This window comes from Anguilla anguilla, chromosome 8 (assembly GCF_013347855.1).
Source record: "Anguilla anguilla isolate fAngAng1 chromosome 8, fAngAng1.pri, whole genome shotgun sequence".
Taxonomy (NCBI): Eukaryota; Metazoa; Chordata; class Actinopteri; order Anguilliformes; family Anguillidae; genus Anguilla; species Anguilla anguilla.
Window position 1 is genome coordinate 5,052,865 of NC_049208.1, and position 22,182 is coordinate 5,075,046.

Genomic DNA, 22,182 nt, shown 5'->3' on the forward strand with positions numbered 1-22,182 from the left:
GTGTCTCTGGATGTGACAGTGCATAGGAATTTTGCAGTGGACGTGACAGTGTTGTTTATGGATGTGACTGTGTAGGATTGTTTTGGCAGATTTGACATTATGTTGTGGTGTTATCGTGGATATGATACTGTGTATGAATGTTTCTGTGGATGTGTGTAGGGGAATGTTTCCGTTAATATAGGCGTGCATAAGAATGTTTCTGTGGATGTGACAGTGTGTGGGAGTGTTTCTGTGGATGTGACTGTGTAGGAATGTTTCTGTGGACGTGAGAGTGTAGGAATTGTTCTGTGAATCTCCTCTTCCTCTACAATCATCTCTGGGTCCATTCCACTGGCACAATGGTCCTCCAACTGAAAATACAAGGGCTTCAAACTCTCATTGTCCTGGCTATACAGGGAGAAAGACGTCCTCCTCCAGCTTCAAACACTAGCAGCAGCTGCTTGCGAGCAGCAGGTCGTTGGAAAGGTAAACTATCGTTTGAGGAGAGGGAAACTTACACAACAGGTTTGGACACATAACTCTTAATTTGCTCAGTGAAGTTGCCCCACTTTTTTTTTTTTTTTTTGCAAAGTTCAACAATGGAGAGAAGATGAGACTTCCTAAAAGCCCTTAATTTCACAGGTTTAAAAAAATGGTTTCCAAACCAACAAAAGCCTTCTACAGAAACCTCAGCCTTTACAGAGAAATACATTTCCGTATATTTTACTGCTTTACATTCTAACCACAGCCACACTCCATATTAATCCCAGTTCCCCATATAAAAGCAAAATGTTTAAGATCATTAGAAACCAAATTAACAGGATTCTAAGCATAAATTATTCTTGATAAATTGATCACCAGCTCAAATCACATGAAAATCTTATGAATCAATGAAAAAAAAAAAACATTAGCATCATATTCACACCTATTCCATTGTTACAGTATGTTAGAAGACCAGGACCTACAGTCAATATGCAGGCAATGCTAGAACCTTACAAAGATAGCCACTCAACGTCAAACAGATGCTGTCTATACACCGATCAGCCACAACATTAAAACCACCTGCCTAATATTGTGTAGGTCCCCCTCGTGCCGCCAAAACAGCTCTGACCCGTCGAGGCATGGACTCCACCTCTGAATATATATGGAGCAAACAAATAATTCTATAGGTGTTGGCAAACTGTTTTGAAGTTACGGGAAGTTTTTTCACAGAAACCAGTGGTTCTCAAATTCAGTCCTGTGGGACCAATGTGTATGCTGGTTTTTATTCCAAACTCAACTGCAATCCCAGAATTTTAACTGTTCGTTTTCTTAATTAGGTACTTTTCATGTTTTAGAGCTGGGGTCTTCAGTCTTATCCAGGAAGGGCCAGTGTGGGCGCACACACCTGATTCTACTAATCAACCACTAGAGTCTTCGCTAAGCACCACGATTAGTCATTTTAACGTTAAGAAAAATTAACAGCTTGTTAAAATTCTGGGATTGCAGTTGTGGTTGCAATGAAAACCAGCATACACAGTGGTCCTCCAGGACCGAGTTTGAGAACCCCTGCCTTAAACCAGGGCTGCCCAAGCCTGTTCCTGGAGCTCTCCTCTCCTGTAGAATTTAATTTCAACCGTAATCTAATTTGGCACACTTTATTCTACCAATTAAAAGCTCAATGAGATCTCTAGCTTTTGAATGAGGGGTGCTTTGTTAGGGATGGATTGAAAGCCTATAGGAAGGTGAATCTCCAGGAACAGGGCTGGGCAGCCCTACTTTCAGTGATCCCTCTACCAGTCTTTGCCAAGCCAGCTGGTTGCCAGAAGGTTCTGTGAAATCTATATTAGTCATCATCATTCCTGGTCCTGGTGGGCTGCTGGATTTCATTTTTGCCATAATGTCAGCAACCAGTTCAGACCCAAGAAAGCAGGTGAGGAGAGTAAACCATTTTATTGACTGCTCTAAATTGATCGATGAAGTTAATTAACTCTGGAACCCAAAACAAGCTACAACCATCCTAAATCACTGTATCCAAAATTATGTAAGCAAACAAACATTGAGACCCCACACCCATGAGCCCCCCCATCCATATTACACACAGGCTTAAGACTCACCTCCTAAGTTTAATACTGCTCACACCCCATCTGTAAAACTTCTCCATGTTTCCCACTCCAGCTAATCAACTTACCGCAGTCTTCAATAAAGACCTTGATTAGTTACATCAACACAAGCTAACACTCACAGATAACACAGATTGTATAACATCGGGTTTCTCTGTGTGGCAGGACTGATCAAAGAGCCATGGGACAGAGCCTTCAACCTAAGCACCTGACCAAACAAAAGTTGGTGTGAACACATTACCGGAAATAAGACCACATAGATCTAACACGATTAAAAAGATCTTTATTGTCACTTACAAACCGACCACCTATAAATAGAGCAAGATAATCCTAAAAATCTGAAAAATTATACAAAACAGAAATATGAAACCAAATAATTTACCATTAAAAATAAGGGCACAATAAAACGGTAAGGGCCCTTAAGAATTCATTGCTAGCAGCCATAATCTATATCTTGAGTCCATACCTTATACAACATACTGAAAACCGATTCCAACACTCAGTGAACTAGACATACACACTGACATGGGCAATTTGGCAAGTAGCACTACCCTAAGTGTGATTCCCCTCACCAAACGTTGGTTTTAAATTAAACAAAAAGGGTGATCAAACATACATTCAGAAATTTTTGTAGTGTTCTTCATTTGAAACCTTTCAGGTGGGGAAACTATTAATTAAATACAAAGTGAAGTGGTAGCAACATGAGAACAGTGAGGACCCAAACAGTCAAGACAGAATAAAGTGCCTAGAAACCAGTGTTTCTATTCAGCCCAGGCTTGAACTCATCTTCCATATTTGCCAAAAAAATAAATAAATATAGAAAAGCACAAAAAAGATGTCTTCTGCAGGAACCCATTCCCCTTCCCAAAAAATGAATAGCTTATTTTTCCTAAAATTAAAATCTATGAATACTGTAAATAGAGAATTAGTATACAAGTGGCCCAACAAAATAAATCAAAATTAACTAAATAGACTGGATGAATATTAACATTTGGTTCGGGAGCTTGTGTAATCTCCAGGATCTGCTGAACTAGCAGACACACTTGCATTCTTCATTTGTTATGGGGTCAGATTGACAGAGGCTCTCTGTGGGAAGAGCGCTTCTTGTGTGGGACAGGGGGCGGGGCCTTTAGGTCTGTGACTGGTTCCTCCCACCTAGTCTCTTCTGCACTGTGGGATATGGCTTTGGATCGCGGCCGAGCTGGTGGAGGAATGGAGTTCAACACATCCTGTTCTGTCTTCCCACTCTTCCACTCTTTCTTTCCACTTGTCCCTCGTTCATCCCGATCTCTCTTCGCATCCTTCCATTGTTCATCCCCCTCTCTTCTTCCACTTTTCCCTCGTTCATCCTGATCTCTCTTCGCATCCTTCCATTGTTCATCCCCCTCTCTTCCACTTTTCCCTCGTTCATCCCGATCTCTCTTCGGATCCTTCCATTGTTCATCCCCCTCTCTTCTTCCACTTTTCCCTCGTTCATCCCGATCTCTCTTCGCATCCTTCCATCGTTCATCCCCCTCTCTCCTTCCACTTTTCCCTCGTTCATCCCGATCTCTTTTTGCATCTTTCCATCGTTCATCCCCCTCTCCCTTTCCACTTTTCCCTTGCCTGTCCACCTCTCTCCTTGCATCCTTCCATCGTTCATCCCCCTCTCCCTTTCCACTTTTCCCCTGCCTGTCCCCCTCTCTCCTTGCATCCTTCCATTGTTCATCCCCCTCTCTCTTTGTATCCTTCCGTCGTTCATCCCCCTCACCCTTTCCACTCTTCCCTCGTTCATTCTCCACTGTCTTTATATCCTTCCATTGTCCATTATCCTCTTTTGGTTCTTTCTTTTCTGCATCCCTCTCCAGTTTTGCATTCTTCCTCCATTCATCTCCCTCTCTGCTTTCTTTATCCTGTTCATCTCCCCCTCTCTTTGCATCCTTCCTCCATTCATCCCTCTGGCTCTTCTTGTTCTGTTGCTCACTCCCCCATCTGGTTTCCTTTTCAGCAGATTCATCCTTCCCTCTCTCCAAGTTTTTGCTCCATTCCATTCGTCCGCCATGTTCCTTTTTCCTTTGTGCATTCCCCTCTCTTTTTCCGTTATTTCCATGGTCATCCACTGATGTCTTTGCCCTATCCCCCTGTTCATCCTCTTCTCTCTTTTTATTTTTTCCTTCTTGCTCCCCTCCTCCTTCTGCACTCTTCTCTTGTTCATTCAGTTTTCTTTTTTCATTTTGTTGGTTCCCATCTTTTGCCAGCTCATCTATTCTACATTTTCCACTTTCACCTTCTACCTTCCCTTCTTTTTCTACTCTTTCATCATTCTCTCCCTTCCCACTTTCTTTTTCATCCATTTCTATCTTTTCGCCTTGGGGCTTTACATGGTCTTCCTTACTATCATTTCTTCTGGACTCCTTTCTTCCCTCTCCCTCCCCCTCTTTTTTCTTTTCCAGAACTTCCTGGTCCAGTTTCTGTTCTATCTGGTTTATCTCCTCCTCCAGTTGGGCCAGTTTTACTGGGTCAGACTCAAGGTCCAAATCCTCTTCATCCTCCTCCTCTTCCACATCCTCTTCAACCTCTTCTACCTCAATGCCATCCATGGTCTTCTGCAGCTCTGTTTTGACTCTGTTCAATTCTAGCAGTCCACCCTGTAGTTCCTTGCACACCTCACGGAGCTTGGTAGCGAACTGCGTCTTGGCACCCTTGCGCAGCTCATGAGAGTCCTTGGCGAGGAAGAAGATGTCGAGAGCGAGGAAGAGTGCTGACATGACACCAGTGGTGACACTGATTGCCTGGGCAGCTTTGGCAGCACCACCTGCTACACTCAGTACTTGCACGGTGCTGATCAGTTGGTCTGTGTTGATCATTAGAGCCTTGCCTGCTCGAGCGCCTTCCTTCACGACGTGTTTGACATTCTGATTCAGGGCGCGTTTTGATACGCTCTCTGTGTACTTCTCAAAGTTCCTCTCTTCTAGTGCATCCATCCCGTCCTGCAGAGAAAATGAGAAAGAAATGGAGATGACCCATCAGTTCTGTCTATTTGTGCAAAAAAGATCTGGTTTCTTCCATCACCCAAACAATGGTTTGTGGCTCTTCTAGAGCAGTTCTGACTAGCATGGATCCTGGCAGCAAGCCCTGCAGGAGTGCAAGTGCCAAGGGCAGGAAAATCTCTTTCTCCATCCATCAGCTGGACCTACGGCTCACAGCAGTTACATCTTCAAACCCTATACAGCCCCAGAATGGCTCAAAGAATTCACCAAAAACAGAACGCCACCTATTTGGACAAGAAACCAAATGCACAACATTCTGTAAATGATATAAATATGGAAAATGTCTCTGGGGAGGATAGGTGCAGGGTGTCAGAGGAGACCCACCTGTACAAATTCCATGCATTCCCGGATGTCCTTTATCTCCTCTTGGTAGCCCTGGATCATTTTCTCCACCTTCTTGCGGTCCATGTTGGAATGGACAGTGTCCGTGATGTTGGCAGAGGCGGAGGCGATGCTGCCCGCGGTTGCCACGCCGATGCCCACGGCCGTGACGATGATGGAGGTTCCGAAGGTGAAGGGGGCGAGGATGAGGCCCGTGATGGTGGTCACGCTCCCGAGCACGCTGGCCACTCCACCGCCCATGCTGGCCGCCACGGTGCGCTTGTGAAAGTTATCGGCTTCGTCAGCCAGAGTGAGGAGCTCCAAGATGCGCTTTTGCAAGGACCCTCCCCGCTGGTTAAAGAGGCGCACGAACAGCTGAGCCGCCAGGTACACACGGTCAGCGGCCTGCTCGACAGCCCTGAAAATCAATCCAGAGAGAGTAGACAGGAATATATATCCATCACCGTGAAGTAATACTGAGAGAACACAGGAGAAGAAATGAGCCAGAAAGTGAAGGAAAGAATGGATTAAAAAACAAACAACTGAGACATTAACTCACAGCTCTTCCTCATCGTCTTGAAAGTTTGAGGATTCATTCCATTCATCCCAACCTGGCAAGACACAAGAACAGTTGCAATACAAAGATTACCATACCTGCATATGCATACTATTATATATAACATTATATAGTATGGACGCATACACGCACATGAACTCTGGATTATCTAGCCACCTGAGATGGGAACCAATCAAGAACGATGACCTACCTTCTACTGTTCTCCACCATTCCAGCAAGCCATCATCATCCTGGGAAAGAGAGAGGGAGTCTTAATCCATTCACCCGTTCAGTCAGACAACTCATGACTTAAGTTAAGCAATATTTATTGAGGTTTAATGCAAATGCAAATGTTTGTATAAGCCGGCCAAAATGATGACAGGGAGTGATAACTGTAAACCCCCCAAGGGGATCATACAAGAAGCAGAGCTTATAGGCGGAGGCTGAGTTGGTGGTGGGAGCACACATTTCTTTTTGTGAAAGGCATAAATACGAGATTTAGCTGGGCAAGCTAAGCAGGGGCAGAAGCAGCGTCACGCAGGATGAGCAATGGGATGAACAGGTAAGTTTGGAAATTTAAACAGCCCTCCAATTAAGGCTTGCACCATGTGAGTTGATATTGATTGGCGCTACTCAAGTTGTCAGCCTGAACCAGCTCTGCAAGCTTTGCATTATTAAATCACCAGGAATGTAAACAATTATCCATGCCGTGGGAAACGCTAAGCTTCCAACCTCCAATGATTTAATTAAAGGTCACATTATTTCTCCTGAGTCACCACACCTCATCGGAGTCAAGGGGGTTTCCTTCTTTTGGCAAAGGGGCCATCTCCACCATCTCGATCTCCACTGAGCTCTCCTGTAACAGACACAGACGGTTACACTCCCAGCGTGACACACAGATTTACATGTATAGTAAGTTACATGCGTGTAGTCAGTTACATGTAGTCACTCACAAACCTGCACTGAGCTCAAATCCTCCATTTCAAAAGACTCTTCCAACAGGTCCTCTTCCTCTGAGTCCTACAGATGAGAGTGAGTTATAGAGCGAGCTAGCTAGAATGGACATATTTGCATCCTCAAAATAAGAATAATCAACCCAAAATTCCAAGTTCTGCAAGACACAGAACTAGCCTCTCTTGTACATATTCCTCAAAAACCTAAAATTACATGCGTATTTATTGTTCATTCAGCTGTGCTAGGGCGAGATGAAGCAGACTTTTTAGAACAGATATGCATCGGATGTAGTATTTGGCACTGATACCTGGAAATCACTGAAGGTGGCCATAATCGACCGCATCTTTTTTTATTTAGTACTTTCCAACAATGCCTCAGCAATAAATATGCACACAGTGTTCTATACATTTCGGTATGACCTCTTTTTTTTAGGAAGTTCCCTCGTGTTAGGAGGTGTGCAATTCCCTTTATAGGATGAATTCCGCATTGCACACACACAAAACCACTTTGTGACTTGTTTAAAAAAAGCACGGTTTCCATTATTCATTTCTGTGGTGCAATATTGTCCTTTATGCTTCATATATATGCTTTGACAACACAAGGGTTTGTCACGGCAATAAAGCAAAAAGAAATGATTATGATTAAATTGTGTGGCTTAACCACAGCAGTACTGTCAGACCGGGGTCCTGGCAGTAAGTAGTAACTATATGAGCGAGCGAGAGATGGCATGGTGCCTTTAAACTATCAGATTTACTTCATGAAGACAGGAAATGAGACTACAAGTGAGCTAGCTGAGAAAGAAGAGGGTGAATTATAGATTAAGGTATAGGTGACCCGTCTCACTCACCTTTGCTGGGGACCGAATTTTTGGAGTTCTAGGAAGCGTTCTCCTCACTCTGAATGATACCTAGTGGCCAGAAATCACAAAAAATAGACAGTTAACAACTGGTAACACTACGGTCACATCCAGGGTAGTGTGGTGTAGTCAGACACAGGGTGGACTACAGTAGTTACACACAGTACTGTGGGGAAGTTAACCACAAAGGGTACGTATTTACACTGTCATGGTGCTGTGAAGCAGACAAGGACAAATAGTACTGTTGAGCAGTGGTTCTCAAACTTAGCCCTGGTGGATCCCTGTGTTTTTGTTACAGCCATTGACGGGATCAATTAAGGTTGTTGAACACACACGTTAAAATTCTTTGTGTGTGATTTGCTTAATCTCTGAATTTTTCATTATTTAGCAAATGGTTTAGTTTGAGAGACCAGGTATCCATACTTTATGACCCCATTTATTCATCTGTCAGTCTGATTTAATCCATTTAAAAATGTTCAAATAAATTAGCCATACAGCACAGCTCAATATGAGTATGGGCCATTTTTTCTTCATGACATGCATAGCTATTTCAGGAATAATGTGACTTATACAGGTAAATAAACCCTCAAGCCTTTAAAAGTACCTTATTAAAAACATTTAACAGCTTGTTACAATTTAGAGACAGCTGAAGTGCAAACCACACCCACCCTCCTCTTCATCCTCAATGACTGCTCCCTCTTCTCATCTCCACCTTCAGTGTCCATGGAAACCTGTAAAAGGCACATGCACAGGCGTGAGACACCTTTCACTTGTGGCCGCTCAGCTATCCAATTAAATAACTATGGATTTGAACGCAAAATCTGAGCACAAAACAGGGATTTCACTCTGAAAGAATTATCCAAATCACCACAGGTAGCAACATTCCCCAGTACAGGTGGAATACCGTACAGACTTAGTTACCTGTACAGGTACAGCACCCTCGGCAGGTTTAGGAGTTCTCCGGAAAATTCCCGCAAACTTCCCTCCTTTTTCCTAAAAGAAAAGGGACAGAGACAAGGTGGAGTGTAGCAGATTGAGAATTCTGTTTGACAGAAACACTGATCTACACAGCAATGACTGAACTGAGACAATCACCTTTGAGTTGTTCTCAGACAAACTGTCATTGCTGGCTGAGAGTTCACTGTTTGGGAATCCCATGTCCTGAGGAAGGAGAGAGAGAGAAAGAAATCATTAATGTTGCAAGTATAGACTTGTCGCTGTCATCGACTCAACAATCTGCTTGTACATCAGCAGAAACACAGGAAGAGGCACTTACCTGTGCAGGTGTAGGGTCTCCAGCAGGTTTGGGAGATTTTCTGAACATTCCACTGAACATCCCTCCTTTTTCCTAGAGACATGAAAGGGTTAATAGAGTCTGTTTTTTTGCCATTTTCTCCCAAATTTAGTCATTATACCAATTCCCAATGTGTATCACAGTCCTGCTCAATGCGCTATCCTTTGTTGGTCTGGGGAGGGTGTAGACTGCCACATGCCTCCTCCGATACATGTGGAGTCACCAGCCACTTCTTTTCACCTGACAGCGAGGAGTTTCACTGGGAGAGTGTAATGCGTGCGGAGGCCCCAGATCCCCTCCCTGCTGAACAGGCGCCCCGACCAACCAGTAGGAGTCGTTAATGCAGCGATCAGGACTCATACCCTCGCCGACTCCCACCCGCGAACACTGCCAATTGTGTTCACAGGAACGTCTGACCAAGCTGGAAGTACCACTGGGGATTGAACCCGGGTAGGCGAGTGCTTATACCTCTACACTACCCAGGCGGCCTAATAGAGTCTGTTTAACTGGGGAGGGTACAGGCAGGACAGAGAGGTACTGACTTTTGGGTTGATATCCAAGAGATTTTCGTTGCTGGCTGAGAGTTCATTGCTTGCCGATTCATTTTTCTGTGAAAATAAAAGCAGTGAGTTCAGTATATTCCAAGGGTCATTAAAGTGTACAGGTATACTGCACGCTGTAAACACAGATACCTGTACAGGTAGAGAACGGTATTACCTGAGCAGGTTTAGCAGCTCTTTTGAACATTCCAGTGAACATCCCTCCTTTTTCCTAAGAGAGAGGAGGGGGGTGGGTGAGAGCAAGAAGGACAGAATGGAGACAGACAGAAAGAAATGGAGAAAGAAACCACTAAAAATAGCATGTATAATAAACAGATCAATATACCCAAACTTGACCGGACTATCAGTATTCAAAAGGCAAACTCATAGAAAGCAGACCCCTGTCATAACCCGCATGCCTCTACCAGGGGTAAAGCAGCCAGGACACCTACATCATTCCCAGCATGCTTGGACTGTGCTGGTCATTAGTCCTTAGGTAAAATGGACACACCCAGTCCTTTTTGATAAGTTTTTTTAATTATTCTTGTGGAAGGTGGAATAGAAATAGTTGGGACAGAACCACTGCCATGTAGAGTCATGAGAAGAATGACTGAGCAGGGACTCACACCTTTGCGTTGTCAGAGAGACTGTCGTTGCTGGCCGACAGTTCACTGTGTGTAGAAACATTGTCCTGAGGGAGAGAGACAGAGAGACAGATCTATCAGAGTTCCTAGCAAACTTGCCACTGCTGCCCACTCAGAAGGTAAATAGCTACCTGTGCGAACACAGGAAGAGACATTTACCTGTGCAGGTACGGGATCTTCAGACGTTTTGTCGGACTTGGATTTGAACATTCCACCGAACAGTCCTCCTTTCTCCTAGAAAGGCATGCAGAAGTTAACGTTTTCAAATTGGAAGCGAAGATGCAGGACAGACAGACAAACGGATGGACGGATGGAAATTCACCTTTGTGTTGATATCCGAGAGACTCTCATTGCTGGCGGAGAGTTCATCTTGCGATTCGCCTTCCTGGAAAGGACAGAGTGTTAAGTGCAGTATATTCAGATAGACATTAATGTGTACACATACAGTGCAGTGGTTAAGATTTGTACCGGTACTGCTCAGCAGGGTTAGAAGCCACTTTGAACACCCCACTGAACAAGGCTTTTCATTTTGGGACAGATTTATTCTATACGCTTCTTGAAATCCGCAAAAAACATTTTTACAAGTACAAGGCTAGTCTTGTTAAGTTAAAAAAAAAAAATATATTTATGTATTTTACTGCTCTACCACATTTCCTATATATCCAAGAAACTAGTTCCACAAGTTCTCAATTTTCACCAACATTGCATAAATGTCAAGTTAACTGGGTACTGGCTGGGGCCTTTGGAGCTGCAGTCTCTCATATTTTTCCTTTTTACAATTAAGCCAAAAATTATACTTCAAAAACAATATTCAGTTCCAATTTAAAAACACCAGAGAACATATCATGCTGTTGAATGTAATACTGAAATGAATCCAGTATGCTACAAAATATTTATAAAGAAGTCACCTGTGAGATGACAAATACTCCACACTGTAGGCTGGTCACTGTTACTTAGGTAAATAGCGACTTCTAAATTAAAAACAAATGCAAGACAAGGCACTTACCTGTGCAGGTGTAAGATCTTTAGAACGTTTGGGAGATTTGGATCTGAACATTCCACTGAACATTCCTCCTTTCTCCTAGAGAGGCATGAGAGGGTTAATAGAGCCTGTTTAACTGGGTTGGACACAGAAATGGCAGACAGACAGACAGACACTCACCTTTGTGTTGATATCTGAGAGATTGTCATTGCTGACTGAGAGTTCACTCTCAACAGATTCATCTTCCTGTGAAAGAAAGGTCATTTACCACAGGATTATCACAGTTATTATTCTGTACAGGTAGGATACAGTGCCAACATGGTTACTCCCACGAATAGACTGCAGTATAGCATTAATATGGTTACCTGTGCAGGTACTGTGAGCTCAGCAGGTTTAAAGGCTTTTAACATTCCAGTGAACATCCCTCCTTTTTTTTCCTGAGAGAGAGACAAAGAGAGAGACAGTGATGGAGTGGGAGAAGAATGGTAGGTTTTACAGATATACTTGAACAGAAGCACTGGTGTGTAGAGTAAAAACCAAACAGAGACTCACTTTAGCATTGTTCTCAGGGAGACATTCGTTGCTGCCTGAGAGTTCACTGTGAGTTGAAAGACTGTCCTGAGAGAGAGAAGAGGAAATAAAGAAATGTGTTTCAAGCAGACTTCTCACCGTTGGCCTCTCAGACAGAGCTACCGGGTGTATGAACAGAAACACGGGGACAGACACTTACCTGTGTAGGTGTAGGATCCCTAGAATGTTTGGAAGCTTTGGATCTGAACATTCCACTGAACATTCCTCCTTTCTCCTAGCGAGGCATGCAGGAGTTAGCGTTTTTAAATGAGAAGCTCAGATGCAGGACGGACGGACAGACAGACACTCACCTTTGTGTTGTTATCGGAGAGACTGTCATCACTGTCCAATTCATTTTCCTGGAAAGGGCAAAGTGGTTAATGCAGTACATTCATACAGATGTTAATGTGTACAGACAAGAGTGCAAGGTGTAATATTTTTACCTGTACAGGTTGTGTGTGCTCAGCAGGTTTAGAGGTCATTTTGAAAATTCTAGTGATCACCCCTCCCTTTTCCTGAGAACAAGAGGGATGGAGAGATGGAGGAGTGTAGCAGGAGGAACAGATACACTCAGACAGAAAGTCATATCTGGAGTACTAACAGAACAGAAAGACTCACCTTTGTGTTATTGTCAGCAAGATTCTCATTGCTGCCTGAGAGTTTGTTATCGGTAGAAAGGTTGTCCTGAGAAAGAGAGACGGACAACCTATAATTATTCAAAAAGCTACAGCTAAACTCAAGGACCATCTAACATTTCTATTTACAAACTGGTCACTATGTTGGACAGTTCTCCATTTGCAGGTTTCCTCCTATGGGATAAATTCAGATGAATAGCTTAACCAGAGTTAGAGCAAAGCCAAGAACCTCTAGAAAAGTACAGCCAGACCTGGGCACTGGCAGTAAATGTGAAACTAAGCAATATTTAAAAAAATAATAAAATAATGAAAACAGGTTTGGGGAGATTTATTCTAAATAAGAAGCAGATCATATAGGACAGAGGGAGAAATGTGGCAGGTAGAATATAAACAGCTAGAGAGTAACACCGATTTGTAATGACTGGACAGAGAGAATCACCTTTGTATTGCTGTCAGACATGCTGTCATCACTGGCTGAGAGTTCACCATGTAAAGATCCAGTTTCCTGAGAAAGGAACAGCCGTTAGTACAGTATATTCAGATGAGTATCAATGTAAACAGGTAGAGAATTTACCTGTACAGGGAGAGTACGGTAAAGCACTAAGAGAGACACCTGTACAGGTGTGTTGCGGTTACCTGTGCAGGTACTGTGTGCTCAGCATGTTTAGAGGCCTTTTTGAACATTCTAGTGAACATCCCTCCCTTTTCCTGAGAGAGAGGTAGAGGGATAGAGAGATTGAAAGAGAGGAGTTTGTGAGTGAATCTTACAGCTGGACAGAAACATTGGCCTGTTGAGAAATTACTGAATAGAAAGGCTCACCTTCGTGTTATTGTCAGAGAGACTGTCATTGCTGGCTGATAGCTTGGCGTTTGTAGAGAGATTTTCCTGAGAAAGAGATGGTATTTCACAAAAGAAGGGACACCTGTACCGTTGGAGACTCTTAGATTAGAACAGTGCACAATTATGATCCATTTGAATTGACGGAACAGACTCACGTTTGTGTTGTTGTTGTCAGAGAGGTTGCTGTTGTTGCTGCCTGAGAGTTCGCCTTGTGTGGAAAGATCACCCTGAAAGTGAGAGACAGTCAGTCTAATTTATCCCGTGTTCCAAACTGGTTATTGTTGTTCTTGGCTCTGGTACAAAGCTCCCTGTACACCAATGATTGAAACAAAGAAAATTACCTGTGCAGGTGTAGCACCTCCAGCAGGTTTGTGAGGTTTTTTGAACATGCCGCTGAACATTCCCCCTAAATTCTCCTAAAGAGACATGGGAGGGTTTATAGAATCTGTTTAACTGGGGAGGGTACAGGCAGAACAGACAGATAGACACTCACCTTTATGTTGGTGTCAGAGAGATTATCATTGCTGGTGGAGAGTTCACTCCGTATAGATTCATCTTCCTGTGAAAGAGAGGTCATTTACTACCAGGGTTTCACACAGGTAAATGTATAGGAACAGGTATCGTGTTGATATAGTTACCTGTACAGGTAGGGTACGCTCAGAAGGTTTTGGAGATTTGGATCTGAACATTCCGCTCAACATTCCTCCTTTCTCCTAGATAGACATGAGACGGTTAATAGAGTTGTTTTAAATGGGGAGGATATGAGAAGGACAGACAGCAAGGCTTGGATTAATGGAGGATGGGGACAGGTCTTTGGGTGTGAGTGAAACTTTGGCCACTGTGGAAAAAGTTCTCAATAGAACCGTAATCTCGCAATAGTACTGTTTGTTCAGTCTGTCTGCAATAACGTGCACTTACATACACCAACATACACCCACGCCCGCTACTGTTATCTGGTCACACGGACATACTGTCTGCTACATTTCCAACTGAGACCCACCCACAGGTAAGTCATCATCATACAGCTCCCTTCCTCAGAGCCAACAGACTATCGTCACAATAGTTCACAATTTCAGCTCATTGCCAATTCAATAGTCACCAACAGCATAGCACAGACCAGGGCCACCCAATCCTGTTCCTGCATATCTGTACGTTTTCATTTCAACCCTAATTTGGCACACCTGATTCTACTAATTAGCAGCCAAACAAGATTTCTAGCTGTTGAATGAGGTGTGCTTTGTTAGGGCTGGAGGACAGTCGATCTCCAGGACCAGGGCCGGGCAGCCCAGGCATAGACCCTTATCGGCAACATAATCACGATCTGTGAATGCCTGAGCTGTAGACCAGTGAGTGAATACATTCACCCACATGTATTTACCTACTCCTGTCCTGAAAACACACCTGTATGCCAAGTTTGTTCTTGTTTTTCTCTGGATAAACATCCGTTAAGTAGCTCTGGAACAGACAGAAGGGTCAACAAGATCAAATGGAAAAGAACAAAGGATGGAAAAAAAAAGAAAAAAGAGTATGATGGAAAACCAGGTAATACTACACCAAGGAAAACAAAGCATTTCTCACAGTGAAGGTGGGGGTTCTGTCTTTTGAAGGTTTCTGGAAAATTCCACCAGACACTCCTTTTTCCTGAGAGGGAAGAGCGAAATAGAAGATAAAGTAGTTGGTGAGGACCTGAGTGAAGATTGAAGCCACTAATGCACTAAAGTCACATTTGTTTATTTTACACATTTGATTTGCTCCATTAATTGTGGTGAAGATCATTATGGATTTTTAAAGCTCCATATTGCAGTTCTTTATACAGTACCCAAAACAGTCTCGCTCTCTCTCTCACACACACACACACATACAGAGACACACAGACACAGACACACGCCTACTTGTCGGTTGTCAGTCTCCTCTCTCGGATTTGTAGTGCTCTCCGATTGGCTTGCTTCTCTGTCAATCTAAGTGTAAACGTGGTACGCAACATTGGTACAGCACTACAGGGATAACAATGACCCCTAACATTAATTCAGCACTACAGAGGCAGCAATGACCTCTAACATTAGTACCGCACTACAAGGATCATGACTGATAAGCTAGCCAGTGCCTGTGTTGTAGATCTGGTGTTTTTGTTCTTTCTTCACTTCCTTCAAAATTGAAATATTCTAGAAAATAACTGACTTTTTCTTCCAACTTTTCCCCACCTGATAACAGTACTGATACAGCTCTGCTTCTCCAACGAGACACTACTGAGCCAACTTCACACAGTGCTGATACAGCCAGGTTTTTTCCCCCAGAAAGACTCACCTCATTCTGTGACAGCCTCTCTGTTCTGGAGTCATTGTTGTTCTCCTGCAAAAAATTTACATCAACATTGAGCAGACCATTTACAGTAAACACAGGGAATATGCGCGTCAATTGTCTATGTTTAAGAAATATAAGAATAGTTGACGAGAACAGGCCATTCGGCCCATCTAGGTTTGCCATTTAGGCCTACTGATGAGAAAGCATTCAGCACTGTATCAAGACTGAACTCTGGAAATCCTGAAAGTCCCTGCCTCTACTGCTTGACTTGGCAAGCCAGCCAACGCTAAATATATTTCCTGATAAGAGAACAGTATCTTACACGCAACTTATTTCCACCTGGTTTTGCCGACAGAACCAAAAATAACCCCTCTTGTTCTATGTGCTTTCTCCTCCCCTCCTCCTAATTCTGGAATGTCCTTGTGTGCTTTTTTTGTGAGTTTACCTGCAGGTTCAGCTCTTGGGTCTCATTGCTCTTCTTCAGGTGCTGCTGTAAACACAAATGCAATGACAAACTTAAACACTCACCTGCATTCAATCAGGATTTATCCGTGTGCATTGGTTAAATGACTGGTGCAAGCGTACTATTGGCTGAGGTGACTATGGTGTGGGCGTGCGATTGGCTGAGGTGACTATGGTGCGGGCGTGCGATTGGCTGAGGTGACTGCGATGCGGGCATGCGATTGGCTGAGGTGACTGCGATGCGGGCATGCGATTGGCTGAGGTGACTGCGATGCGGGCATGCGATTGGCTGAGGTGACTGCGGTGCGGACATGCGATTGGCGGAGGTGACTGTGGTGTGGACGTGCGATTGGCTGAGGTGACTGCGACATGGGTGTGCGATTGGCTGAGGTGACTAGGATGTGGGTGTGCGATTGGCTGAGGTCACTGCGGTGCAGGCAGTGAGGTGACTACGATGTGGGCATGCGATTGGCTGAGGTGGCTGCAGTGCGGGCGTGCGATTGGCTGAGGTGACTGCAGTGCAGGCATGTGATTGGCTGAGGTTACTGCAGTGCGAGTGTAGATTTGCCTACCTCATGCCTGGACTTATGCTGAGGCGACAGAATTTGAGTGGTTCTGTCCGTCCTCTCAATCTGCATCAAATTCCCATTGACCTAATAAAGACAAACAGAATGCTCATATACTCACACATGCACGCACATACAGTACACCTCAAAGGCACATATGCAAACTATTGTCATCCAGTCAAATCAGTCTTCCATTTTAAACAGGTTAGGTGTGGAGATAAATGTTTCTCAGATCATAACGGTGATCTGAGAGGGCAAGTGGACCTTGACTGACACACAGATATCAGTTGCAGCTCCAGGAGGGTGGAAACAGACAGACTGATGGACAGGCACAGGCAGAGCCATGGGGCGGACAGACAGCCTTACCTCAGAGGTCGGTTTGAGCACAGCCTGGGGTGGTTTGGGCGGAGGGTGAGGTGGTTTGGGTGGAGGGTGAGGCGGTTTGAGCTACAGGAGGAACACAGAAAGGAGAACCTCAATCTTTCTCCCAACTCTTATTGAATACGACGAATATGCAGTTTTTCTCTGTGACTCCACAACCACGCAATGCACATGGGCAGCAAATATCCTCAGCGACACTGAACCCCTTTGAAGAGTAGGTTTTTTGGAATGTTTTTGTCAACGAACTACATCAGTGTTCTAGAACTCCATTGCTTTCTGTTATCAGCAGTAACTGAAATGTGATCATAATGCTGAGTTAAGAACATTCTAATCACATTTTTGATCTCAAACCTTAAAGGCTTTTAATGCTGAATCTACTGAGGTCAAACCACACGTTACCGTTTTTTAAATTTCATTTGTTTATTTAAACTGCTGGCCCATCTGATCAGCCGTCAACTGGGGAGCACGCACCCTGACCCAGGAGTTCACACGCTGACTCAGGAGAGCGCATGTCTATCCCCATACCATCCAAGTCTATTTGGAGAGGAAAACAAATTATTTCTTCTGAGCATTTGCTTGTTTGCAAACCTGCGGTCACATGGGATGTGGTAGGAATTTAGATCAGGGCTGCCCAACCAGTTGATTGTGATCTATCAGTCTACCATGGAGCGGTTACTGGTTGACGTTCCAGTTTTATTTTAACGTAAAATTAATATTCTCTTAATTTCTTGCTTGTGGTGTGAGATGATGTGTGGCATGTTAGCCTTTTTAACTGTTATACACTACCACTTCAACACGAGCTCGCCCTTTAAACAAATCATCCCCTTCAGAATTTTCTTAAATTTAAGGAAAGAAAGAAACATACTAGCAACACACATGAAAGAATTTAACTAACTAAGCAGCATACATGATTTTACTTATTGTACGTTGCTTTGGATAAAAGCGTCTGCCAAGTAAATGTAATGTAATTTTAGCATAGCCTACAAAAATTAGTGCTGGAAGAAGAAACTGAAAACCTTCCACTTTGACTAGACATGGGGGGTCAAATTTGTCAAATACACACGTGTGGATGTATTATTGTATGGCAGCCAATGCTTTGCCAATATAAAAAAAACATTAACATTATTACAGATCTCTGCACAAGAACAAGAGGGATTATCCAGCTAAGTGAGATTTGGAAGGGGAAGGTCCTGGAAATATACTTTCTATTTTCAGAGAGCCAGGCCATTTGAAGCCTGCCACATAAGCCAAGGCAGCTACAACTGCTTAATATCAGATCAGTGCTTCTGGTCAGGTGCAAAACCTCTTCAAAGAAATGATCAGAAAGTCATATCTAGAGGCAGTACACTCATGTTTTTGGGGACTTTGAGAAAACAAAAGTGACATGCCGTCATCCAGCAATCGTCCCACAGATTTGAGCGACGAGGAACTGATTTGTTTTAAAAACTGAGAAAAGGAAGTTGATGCCTGCGAGTGTTTCTCGGTTCAATTCAATGAAGATGTGATCGACGTGGCACCGATGTGCATTTTTAATCAGAGGAAGAGCTCACACTCTTGCCACTGAAAGGACAGCCTCTCTGGCAGGATACTTTCCAAGCATTCATCAAGTTTTTTTTGGACAAAAGTGGATCTTCTGCACACTTCACCAACAATCTTTCTGTGGGAAGATTTTGAATACGAGGACAGTAACGGACGTTGCACCGACTGTTCTATTCGTACCAGGTGTCTAGAAACAAAGATGGCCCTTTCGACCTCACCAGGAGGTGATCAAGGCTGAGCATGCAGACCTCTTGATTCACACAGGTGGCTGAGCAGAGGGAAATCCTTGCAGCAATTTTGGGGAACTGTTGCCTGAAATCAGAGATTCTTCCCCTTTCTAAACAGTCAGAACACAAGCATCTCGAAGATAAGCAGCAGCACTGGGATTTAGTTCAACAGAATTGATCAGCATGCAGAAGGAGCTTAATCTAGAAATGCAAGGGAAAGGGCTAAAACGTAATGGATGTGAACAGCTCCTTCCAAGCTTTCAAGGGGAAAAATTACACCTCCTATATTCTGAGCTGCAGAGCAGCGATCTGCCCAACTGTAAACAAGCGCTCAGAACTTCAGTGTCAAGGGAATGAATGAGTTTAGGTTTTCCTCTTCCATTTGACACAGAGACAAAGGTAGATGACACTGCCTCCAGAACTGGATCACCTTTTCTTTCCCACCTGGAGGCAATGGTCAGGAATGATATTGTGGGACCTTGCAGGATAACATTCCTTTGAAATCCAGTGCAGGCAAAAAAAAAAAAAAAAAAAAAACCCTTTGGGGAATTTTGGAGCTTACTTGCTGAGAAAAAATACCACACATAGTTGTCCCACTAACATGTAAAGCCTTCTCTGGGTCAACCTCCCTATACGAGACTATAATCTCAGCATTCTCACGCAAAGTCAAAACTCAATGCAGCAGTGACCAAAAGAACACTTGGGAGGCCCACTTGAGGTGGGCAACCAGTAGCTATACTCCTAACCACGAAAAACCATCAAAGAGCTTCCAGGGCCCCCAAAGCACATTATAAGCGGGACTTATTGTACCAAATAAGTTCCACCAATCAGGTCAGATCATATCAGGTGGGCTGTGGGAAAAAGATCTCCAAAAAATAAAAAAATATAAAAAGAAAGGTTTGGGAACCCCTGGTTTTAGCCTATCGAGTGCCTGTACTCACCGGTTTCGGCTTCAGCCGTTTAACATCTGTTGGAGGCAGACACTGCTCCATTTTCCTACTGCAAGAGAGAGAGAAAGAGCCCAAATGCACAACGTCTCACCACGGCAACAGGAACTGCCAACTCAGCGTTATCTCCGCTTAACTAACAAACAGTCACAGAACATTGTACCCCGGGGTAACACACGGTATCAGAGCAAACATGCGCACACCAAAAAAAAACTTTACACAAGGAGCTGGGTCATCAGAACACGTAAAGAACAGAAAGGAAGAAAAGACCAGCTCAAAGCTCCAAAAAGCAAGCAATGGTGTTTATTCCATCATGCAAAACGGTTGACCTCACAGGCCTCTGTGAGAAGATGGTGGTCGAAGCATCAACCAGTATTGTATGGTGAATTAAACTGTTTATTTATTTATTTATTTATGCATGCAAGTGTGCCAATCATTTCTTCCTTTCTACTCCTGCAATACAACCACACAAACTTAGTTCTTATCACCACATGACCACACATCTCACAATCTTAACACCGGAGAGACCATGCAAGTTACAGTAATCACTACCACAACCACACATGTATGTCACAATCTTTCTTCAACTAAACCATACAACTCAACCTTCTCAGTGTAAAAATACTCCCCCAAACCATATCAAGTCTGATATTATGAAAACAACAAACTGAATTATAACAAAGAATAACAACACCTGAAGAACAAACTACATTAAATAAACAACGGCAAAGGTGAAAAAGTGAAAAAAATAGTTACACCTCAGGTGTCCAGTCTAGGTAAAAGTGTTAGAGAAGATCACGATGGAAATGCAGAAGTATGGTCTTAAGTTTTTTTTTTTTTTTTTCCTGTCTCTTGCGTAGTCTACCCCCGTGCCCCGTAATCAGATTGAGTAAGAGTAAGACTAATATCGAGACGTCAATTTTGCTACACTCCACAATAGCACATACACCATAAAAATAAGATTAAAATCTATAAGCAACTGTCGATTTCGTTAAACCAACGCCGTAACAAAACCATTTCATTCGCTCTCTTCCACACTAACGCACCGCCGCGTATCGTGATATTTTCAAATAAATTTCATACGGCGTGTCGAATGGAGATGGTTTTTTTATTTTTAAGTAAACACGTGGATCAGTTTAGCGGTGTCTAACCTGGTTTGAAGTCACTGATCATTCGGAGTCGAACATCGCAGTAAACGCGTTTACAAGTTTATTCCTCGAGCAGGAAGGTGGAAAAGAATACTGAGCAAGTATATTAATAACACAGCAACAGTTTTTTCTGCCTCTGTTTTAATGTGTTCTTAGATTGTCGCATCTAAAAACAGTATACAATGAGTCAGCGTAGGTGTTTGGTGTTTTGATTGTTGCGGTCACTAAAATTCCTTCCAAAACTATTTCGACACCACTGATCAGAACCGAGAGAACGCGATGTCCTACGCAGTTATGTAACAGAGTGCACACAGAACAGCTGTGAATAAAAGTGACATTAAATTTAATGCTTACCCCGTGTCGTTTGCAGCCTACGTAAAGGCGTCGACTTTCAAAAGACTTTATCGCGTAAACGTATGACCACACCCACCCGCTCCATGTCAGTAGCACTCTTACAAAGTCATATCGGCAACATGTCAATAAGGTGTTACTACAACACAGCAAAACCACCCCCCTGTGTTTGACAGATTTCCTGCTTTTTGTTTTAGACTCCGCACAACACTTCGGTTCTCCTGCATGACTCACAGTCTTTTTTCTTTCAGCAGGAACAATGCACAGGTAGGCTAATGCGAAACTCATCCAAAAAAAAAAAAAAACTGTCCTTCCCACTTGGCTCTCGGTGGAGGGTGATTCTAATCATAGTCTGTATCTCTCCTTTTACGCCCTACAGCGTCAAACTCACCTGGGAAAGGGGCGTGGTAAGCGGAGGCTGAGTGGAAGGCATCCCCAACCTCTGTGCTCTCGGCTAGGATGTGCTTTTTCGGTTCGCTTTATCAGAGCGTTTGGAGAGCGAGTATGACGTTCACATTACGTTCACCTCCTTACTGTCTATTACACTATAGGCTATAACAGGCTGTTACAAAAATACGGTTATTTCAGTATTGAAATCTTACGATTTGCGATGTACCCACAACATTACAGCGGCTTGCAATTCCCTGCCAGCACCTGAAAGCGTCCACACCCAGTGACACGAATACACGCTGTCTCTCGGCCTGGGGGTGAAACTTTCGCGTCGAACTCTCGCTATTTTTGCTTCCCGTGCACATTCCTATGGCTCGTGACCCTCGCTGTATTTATCACTGAAACCCCGACACCGCAAACACGGCAGTGTCAGAGAACGACCCATTTTCTATAATTAGGCTACAATGCGGTTTTACTGCGTCATGCAGGTTCTGCTGATTCGAAAGTCCCTGAAGCAGAGCGTGTGGCGATATGTGGAAAAATAACGAGTCATATTCTTCCATTATTT

General features: G+C 43.5%; 1 protein-coding gene across 9 annotated transcripts; it reads right to left on the reverse strand.

Annotated features, from left to right (window-relative positions):
• Positions 1 to 2,344: 2,344 nt before the first annotated feature.
• LOC118233345 lies at positions 2,345 to 21,739 on the reverse strand. 9 transcript variants are annotated; one of them, XM_035428958.1, is made up of 40 exons: positions 21,616 to 21,739; positions 19,720 to 19,777; positions 16,998 to 17,078; positions 16,638 to 16,718; positions 16,049 to 16,093; positions 15,607 to 15,651; positions 15,195 to 15,260; positions 14,881 to 14,943; positions 14,704 to 14,757; positions 13,941 to 14,015; positions 13,796 to 13,861; positions 13,644 to 13,718; positions 13,458 to 13,529; positions 13,282 to 13,347; positions 13,098 to 13,169; positions 12,901 to 12,966; positions 12,445 to 12,510; positions 12,270 to 12,341; positions 12,138 to 12,185; positions 11,987 to 12,061; positions 11,809 to 11,874; positions 11,622 to 11,693; positions 11,437 to 11,502; positions 11,281 to 11,355; positions 10,597 to 10,659; positions 10,434 to 10,508; positions 10,259 to 10,321; positions 9,809 to 9,862; positions 9,634 to 9,699; positions 9,074 to 9,145; positions 8,893 to 8,958; positions 8,719 to 8,790; positions 8,466 to 8,528; positions 7,789 to 7,848; positions 6,945 to 7,007; positions 6,769 to 6,843; positions 6,199 to 6,238; positions 5,991 to 6,042; positions 5,435 to 5,849; positions 2,345 to 5,050 (listed from the first exon to the last, which is right to left on the reverse strand). In XM_035428958.1, exons 2-40 carry the CDS (start codon positions 19,768 to 19,770, stop codon positions 3,149 to 3,151), a joined length of 4,719 nt encoding a protein of 1,572 aa, XP_035284849.1. In that variant the 5' UTR covers positions 19,771 to 19,777; positions 21,616 to 21,739; the 3' UTR covers positions 2,345 to 3,148. The 9 variants fall into 9 exon arrangements, with proteins under 9 accessions (XP_035284849.1, XP_035284848.1, XP_035284853.1 ...); XM_035428957.1 differs by lacking the exon at positions 21,616 to 21,739 and adding an exon at positions 21,459 to 21,543; XM_035428962.1 differs by lacking the exon at positions 21,616 to 21,739 and adding an exon at positions 21,228 to 21,426 and having other exon boundaries at positions 15,249 to 15,260.
• Positions 21,740 to 22,182: the final 443 nt, after the last annotated feature.

Bases quoted from the DNA above. Each gene is read 5' to 3' on its own strand.
- LOC118233345 (XM_035428958.1), bottom strand. From the start codon at position 19,770: ATGGAGCAGTGTCTGCCTCCAACAGATGTTAAACGGCTGAAGCCGAAA. The intron at 13,348-13,457 runs GTGAGTCTGTTC...TCTCTTTCTCAG, and splicing joins CTGACAACAACAACACAAAC to GAAAATCTCTCTACAAACGC. The intron at 8,529-8,718 runs GTAACTAAGTCT...TGCCTTTTACAG, and splicing joins AGGGTGCTGTACCTGTACAG to GTTTCCATGGACACTGAAGG.